At 39.2% G+C, this 7,517-nt stretch overlaps 1 protein-coding gene across 1 annotated transcript; it reads left to right on the forward strand.

Annotated features, from left to right (window-relative positions):
- Positions 1–280: 280 nt before the first annotated feature.
- On the forward strand, positions 281–7,255 carry LOC141790684 (PR domain zinc finger protein 12-like). Its single transcript, XM_074670716.1, has 6 exons — positions 281–757; positions 2,130–2,195; positions 2,782–2,906; positions 3,272–3,427; positions 3,953–4,067; positions 5,425–7,255. The coding sequence occupies exons 1-6, from the start codon at positions 478–480 to the stop codon at positions 5,886–5,888; spliced, it is 1,206 nt and encodes a 401-aa protein (XP_074526817.1). The 5' UTR covers positions 281–477; the 3' UTR covers positions 5,889–7,255.
- Positions 7,256–7,517: the final 262 nt, after the last annotated feature.

Raw genomic sequence — 7,517 nt, forward strand, 5'->3', positions numbered from 1 at the left:
AACCTGCAGAATCCTGAAGCAGCAGCAGTTATCTCAGAGACCTCATCAAGAGCCTGATGTTGTTGTTTTCTCATTAAGTCCTAATTGAGTGTCTCTACGGTGTCACGAGCCTGAGCTGCAAGCAGAGCCAACACACACACACACACACCCTCACACACACACACACACACACTGCTCCTCCTCTCTTTATAGAGATGTAGGAGGAGGTGATTACAGAGTCTATAAAGAGCCTCACACACTCTGCTGCTGCTTGATTTCTGCTGCTCACAACTTCTCTCAGCACTTTGTCCTTTTTTCAGCAACATTAAAACTTTATTTAAACATCCAGGAGAACAAACAGCCTGCAGCCGCGTTAAGCTCAGCTTGTTTTATTTTCTGCACAACCACAGGTGGAGCTTTGCTGTCTGGGATAGTTGGTGGAGTTTCTCGGTTTTTTAGGACTTCATTTCCCGCCTCTCCTCCTCCTCCTCCCCCGCCATGGGCTCCGTGCTGCCCGGCTCCTCTCTGGGCCTGAAGCCGGGCTTCAAGCCGCAGCAGCAGCAGCAGCAGCAGCCGCTCTCCCTCGCGGACATCATCACCTCGGACATCCTGCACAGCTTCCTGTACGGCCGCTGGAGGCACGTGCTGGGCGAGCAGCACCACCACCACGCGCCACACCAGCTTCACCTGCAGCAGCAGCAGGACGACCGCACGGCGCCGAGCGCGAGCCCCAAGACCGCGTTCACCGCCGAGGTGCTCGCGCAGTCCTTCTCCGGAGGTTAGTGTCAGCGCTCACCTGGAACTCACCTGAACTCAGACTTAAACTCAAATATTTAAACTCTTTATTTCTAATTATTATTCTTTTATTATTATCCTAAATAAAAAATATTTTAAAGGTCTGAAAAAAAATCATTTAAAGATTAATTTTGATGAAGCTCGCGGCAGTTTTTCTCTTAATTATAATATTTATTTTTATTTATACAGACATTAAAATAAAAAAAAAAACAGAATTAGAGTTAATTTCTGATTTTTATATAACTTCCAGGTGCATCTTGGTTTCAAATGAGTCGCAAAACATCCAAATTAACTGTTTGCTTTCAGTTATTTTTAATTCGTTTTTCTGATTTAAACGGCTAATTCACATATTTGAAAATAAAATTAAACCGGAAAAAATATTTTTTTCCATCATAAAAACATTTTAATATTATATTGTCACATTAATTCCTAAATGCGGAGTCTTTAATAATTATTAATCCAAGAGAAAAGTGAGTTTTTTTTGCAGTTTAATGATTTCTCATTAGTGGGTTTTTCAATTAATCTAAAAAAATATCTGATGTAACCCTTACATGGCGCTGAAACAAATGTCAAAAACGCATGAAATTATTCATAATAATCGAATTATTCATCCATTATTTAGAAAAAATCAGCCTCGTTCTTTAAATTTCTCGTTTTATTAAATATTTCATGATTTTTCAGCCGGGCCTCCTGTCCGAGCTTTGCGCCTTTTCATTTCTCCGTTTTTCTCCTCTGATTTCACTTTAAAATAAAATTCGTTTCTGTTTTGAGTAAAATTCGTTCGGGATAATTTCAGAGAGCTCCTCTCTTTTTCTTCCCTCCTCATTTTGATCGGATTATTCCTCCAGGAATGTAAATCCGGTTTTCTGCGCGCTGCTCCTCACGGCGTTTTATGAGTTTGTTCTTTTTCTTCTTCGCTGGTTTTTAATGCGGATCATCTCGCAGCGTTTTTAATCTCTGGACTCCTAAATGTCCGGAGCTGTTTCACGCTTCGAGCTGAGCGTGAAACTCCTCCTGACGTTTCATTTCAAACTTATTTTATCATCTTCTTCTCCAGGTTTGAGCCGTTTGGACTTTTCTTTTATTTACGCTCAAACTCTCTCAGTTTGAACTTTCTGTTCTGTCATAACAAGCTGAGATAAATAAAGATTTCTGCCCCAAAAAAAGAAGAAAAAAATAACCTTTAAACCTTAATTCTGTTTGTCAAGGCTGATTTCACCTCTCATGCTGCTTTCACGTTCTGTGGGAAAGTTGACGATTGTTGCACCCTGAACTTTCTTTTAGTGATCAAGGATGTTTTCTTTGGTTTAAATGTCTTCAATGTTTTCTAAATCTGTGTGTTTTTATGTGTTTAGAGGTGCAGAAGTTATCCAGTCTGGTTTTACCCAGCGAGGTGATCATCGCTCAGAGCTCAGTTCCAGGTAAACGCTCCAGATTTTAATCCCTGTTTGTCCTTTGTGCTCTGATTTATCCTGCTAAACTCTGCAGATTAAATAAATAAATCTCTGCTTCTGACCAAGGAACATGTTCTCCACTAGGGGGCAATATGTGGGGAACTTGTCAGGATGTGTTTATGGCAGGATCAGGATCTGGATTCTTTTTCATGTTCAATCATATTCGGATTTTGTCGACCTGCAAACAACATTTTTAGACCCAGATATTTCTTATACTGCGAGAGAAAAGCCAAAAATAAAATCATACTTAATTGAAAACTGGGAGGAGATTTTTTTTGAAGGAGAGCAGTAAAATGATCGGCTAATGAGGATGTGTTGCAGAGCTGTGGGGTGATGGGAGCCACGTATAGAGTCAGCATGAGCGTAATAAATAAAGTGAAATTAACTTTCATCCATGATTATTAGATATAAACAAAAAAAAGAGGTTAAATTGGAAATAAAAGTAAATATAATTTCTGCTTCTACTCTTCTTGGTTTTGGTCCCACGGTCTGCGGACCTGTCGACCCTCTGTCTAAGCTGACTGTGTTTTCTTCCTCTGTTGTCGTGCTGCAGGAGAAGGTTTGGGGATTTTCTCCAAAACGTGGATCAAAGCAGGAACAGAGATGGGACCGTTCACCGGACGCCTCATCTCCCCCGAGCACATCGACCTGTACAAGAACAACAACCTGATGTGGGAGGTGAGCAGAGTTCACTGAGGTTTATATTCAGCCCTGCAGACGCTGAGCTAACGGCCTCACACTGGACAAATTCGGTATCAAAGGCGGCTAAGGCTATGAAGCTAACCAGCTTCAGTGAGTTAATCTGACCACAAAGGTTAGCAAAGCCAGCTAGCTAAATTATGACTTTTCAAAGGTCAAAAGGTCACGAGACTTCAGACTGCTCCTGAAGTCACATGAGATTTCAGTGAGATCTACCTGAGATTTGCTCACGTCATGACATCACCAGTTGGTGAATCTTCTTTAAAGTTGAAGTCATCATTTTAAAAATGAGAAACACAGAAGTTGGGACTGTAACATCCTCTTCTTCCCGTCCTGGCCCTCAGGTCTTTAACGAGGACGGTACAGTCCGTTATTTCATCGATGCGAGTCAGGAGGACCAGAGGAGCTGGATGACATACATCAAGTGTGCGAGGAACGAGCAGGAGCAGAACCTGGAGGTCGTTCAGATCGGCAGCAGCATCTTTTACAAAGCCGTAGAGGTCAGTGAACGCATCGCTGTGCTATGAAATGTGAATATAAAACTCTCAGGTTTTCAAATTAAAGCCATAAAAAAGATATTTCTCAAAATGTGGTGCATACAAAGAACTTTAGATTTAAAAGTGAGACAAAAAAATAAAATATCACTTCAGAAAAATAAAATATAAGACTGAAAACGGATCAGATTACAAACTAGTCAAAGCTCTAAAGACCAAGAAAATTTATATATATATATATTAATAATAATTGAAAAGATTGGTCTTGTGATGATCCTTTAATGTCAAAAAGTTTCATAAAGTTATGATGAAACACTTCATCAGTGGAGCATGGAGAGAAATTAAGGTGTCTGTCGCCCTCTGCTGGTTGAAAAATGAAAGTTTTAATGAACCCTCCTCTCCTTTTCTAACCTGAACTACAAAACTTAAGTCAAACATTAACATCTCTAAAAAATAAATAAAGGTTGATTCATTTAAAAATAGATATTTTTTTCTGTAGATGGATGTTTCACCTCTGTGTTTCCTCCTCAGACGATTCCTCCGGACCAGGAACTGCTCGTCTGGTACGGAAACTCTCACAACACCTTCCTGGGGATCCCTGGGATTCCTGGAGGGGATGAAGAGCAGAGCAAGAAGACCAAAATAGGTAAAAAGTCATTTTTGTTCATTTATGTTAAATCTATTATACTTTTTTTTTAAGGTGGCAGTAGGTAAGACAAGATTTCAAACTCAGAGTCCAGCTCAAATAAAGGAGTTGTTTGAAAATCTGTTTATTTATTCAGAATATTTAAAACTTCAGTTAAACTGGGCCTCTTTATTTTAAACATAAAAAACCTAAGGGGATCACACTGAGTCATTATTTTCCTTTCGTATTAAGCTAATATTTCTGAAAAATGTGTACAGATTTCCTTTTTTTATTGTTGATTTCACTTTTAAGATCTCACAAATATGTTTGTTTGAAGTTAAACCTGTAAATTATAACTTTTCAATGCATAATAATAATAATAAAAATAATAATAACAACAATAATAATAATTATTATTATTATTGTTATTATTATTATTAATGTTAATAATAATAATAATAATAATACTTATTATTATTATTGTTATTATTATTATCATTCCAACTTTAAATTCCATAAATTCCTGAAAATAATATTAAATAAAAATAAATAAATAAATAAAAAATAATAAAAATCTGACTTTTATTTCTTTTCTCAGACTTCAATTTCAGAGCACTTAATTTCGGTGTTTGTCTCTTTAAGACAGACAACATTCTGGGAACAACAAACTTTCACAAATATGAGTTTCATTTCATCATCGGAAGAAAAAAATTGTCCTTGTTTTTCCTGGCCATTCCTTGCTAGAAAAGAAAAAAGTAAATAACAGTGGCCCTGATCTTTTTCTGTGGTTTAAGATCACTTTATATATATTTTTTTCTTTTTTGAGTATTAATAAGAATGTCAGCTGGCGTGCCTTCAGGAAAAAAAAGGATGATGCTGACATCTCACAATGTTACTTTAGATCTGATTTTATTTCCAGAAATCTGCCCTAATTTGCCAAATAGATAAATAAATAAACTTTTATTACATATTTGACTTTTAAGACCTTGATTGGATTCCAGCTACAATCCTGATTTCTGTTGGGTTTTATACAAATTTGCAGCAAAAAGAGATAAGGTCAGGATAAAAAGAAAACGAAAGACCAGACAAGAAGTATTTTCCCTTGATTTTTTCTTTTTTTTTTTTTTTTAAAGTTTTTTTTTATATGTATTTGATAATGGATTTTTTTTTTAATGTATTTTTAATAAATTGAATGTTGGATTCCTTTTAAAAATGAAAATTCTGGATTAAAAAAAAGGTGAAACATTTCATAAAAATGTTAAAACTCCAAAATTAAACTTTGATTTTAGAAAAAATCTCAAAGTTTCCTCATCTTTAGATCATCAGTCTGACCTCTTCTTCCTCCTCTTCCTCCTCTTCCTCCTCTTCCTCCTGTCAGATGAGTTCCACACCTGTGAGGGCGTCTCCTCTGTCCCCTCCTCTTCCTCTTCCTCCTCCTCTTCCTCCTCCAGCGTTGGCCGCATGCGTTGCGTAATCTGCCACCGCGGCTTCAACTCCCGCAGCAACCTGCGCTCCCACATGCGCATCCACACGCTGGACAAACCGTTCGTCTGCCGCTTCTGCAACCGCCGCTTCAGCCAGTCGTCCACGCTGCGGAACCACGTGAGGCTGCACACCGGGGAGCGCCCCTACAAGTGCCACGTGTGCCAGTCCGCGTACTCACAGCTGGCCGGGCTGAGGGCGCACCAGAAGAGCGCGCGCCACAGACCGAGCGTGGAGGGAGGGGCTGCGGGGGGCGTGGTGGTTCACTCCGCACACTCACCTCCTCCTCACCCGCCGCAGCTGAGCGCCATGCCGCACCCTGCGTCACTGGTCCACCACATCCCCACCATGGTGCTGTGAGACCGGGACTCATGAGGACGGACACTCTCACCTTTCACTGAAGGATGGGCTCATACAGAGCGTTAGCGTTAGCCTCCTCTGCTAACCAAGATACACACTCAGCTTACCCAGCTCCCATCTGTTAGCATGGAGGAGGCCGGCGTTACCACCTTTACTGCACCTGCACAGTAGGGGGAGCTCTAGATATTTCGACCACCATTATTTTCCTCCTGTCATCCACAGTTTATCGGAGGAACACGTTAAACTGTGGCTGTAAATTTCACGCATGCAAACAAACGTTGACAAAACACACCGTGTAAATTCATAGAACAGTTGCATGATGGGACAGTGTTAGCATGTGTCTCTGATTTATCACGCCGTAAAAAAATCGCTTTGAGACGATGATGTTGTGTGTTGGTTTGCATGCAGACGGGTCTTTGTAGATGGTTGTAATGTGTGTGTCAAACACAGGGGGCGCTACAGCCTTAAAATAATCCCCTAAGATGATATCTTTCATGCTAACAAGTTAGCATACATAATAGTAGCTTAGCTTGCACTTTGGTTTTGGATTTAAAGCATGTTAATACATCTTTACCATGCTAATACATTAGCATTAGCATCTCCTCCTGTATGCATATAATTTGCATTCAACCATTGACTGAAACAATAATCCTGTTGAGAGCTAGCAGCATGCTAACTTCTTAGCAAAGGTGATCAAATTTACACATATTTCCTTCTATAAGTAAAAAAAGGCATATTTCATTAAAGAAGCTTGTTAGTTGAGACCAAGATTGGGTTTCACACACATTAAAGCTCCTGTTAGGAGATTCGTGCCGCATTGGGCGCCCCCCTGTGGACAAAAGTGTTCCTGTTTTCTCTACTTATTTTATCCTGTTTGTGTTTACACATATTTATTGTGTCTGTTTTTACAAAACAAGGTTTCATTTTTACAGAAGCTATGCTGTTTCGGCAGGGGCCTGTATCGGTAGCTTCGTACGTCTCAAATGATGATATATATAAAAATGTGAATCTTGTCGCTAGTTTTCTGATTTTCTTTCTCTGGCTACAAAAAAACAGCAGAATAAGTTTTGTAATCATTTAAAGTTCTTTAAAGGAGCTTTAAGTTGACACTTTTCATGATGATCAACATTTTACGCGTTGTAAAATAATTTTAAATAAAGAGTTTCACGGAAAGAGTCCCTTTAGCCGACGGTGGTTTGTCGGCCTTTGTTGTAAATAATCTCCAGACTGTCAAAGAATGTGAATAGAAACAGAAATTATGCTTTATGCCCAGAATATAATTCAACCGTCACTTTATCTCTGTATATGTATAAGCTCATGTATGACACATGTATCGGTATATGAAGTATGATATGTTGACTACTACAAAGGACATTGTATTTGAGCGTATGTTCTCTTAATAAAGTATTACTTCACCTCTGACCTCTGCTACTCTTTGTCCTTACCTGTCACTGAAACAGTTTTGCTACACCTTCTACGGTGTCATTTTTGCTGAAAAGCCTTCGTTGTTGGTTCTTTCTGCCCTCTACTGGTCTGCTGGTGTTTTGCATAATAGGCTCTATGCATAGATGCATTTCCGGTTACCAAAAGAAGCTGTAGAAAGTGACAGTAGACAGTGTTTGCTGGAGT

Source organism: Halichoeres trimaculatus, unplaced genomic scaffold, assembly GCF_033239565.1.
Source record: "Halichoeres trimaculatus isolate MK-OKI-2021-1 unplaced genomic scaffold, fHalTri1.1 fHalTri1_scaffold_5, whole genome shotgun sequence".
In the NCBI taxonomy this organism is placed as follows: Eukaryota; Metazoa; Chordata; class Actinopteri; order Labriformes; family Labridae; genus Halichoeres; species Halichoeres trimaculatus.

Bases quoted from the DNA above. Each gene is read 5' to 3' on its own strand.
- LOC141790684 (XM_074670716.1), top strand. From the start codon at position 478: ATGGGCTCCGTGCTGCCCGGCTCCTCTCTGGGCCTGAAGCCGGGCTTC. The intron at 758-2,129 runs GTTAGTGTCAGC...TTATGTGTTTAG, and splicing joins CGCGCAGTCCTTCTCCGGAG to AGGTGCAGAAGTTATCCAGT. The intron at 2,907-3,271 runs GTGAGCAGAGTT...CCTGGCCCTCAG, and splicing joins ACAACAACCTGATGTGGGAG to GTCTTTAACGAGGACGGTAC.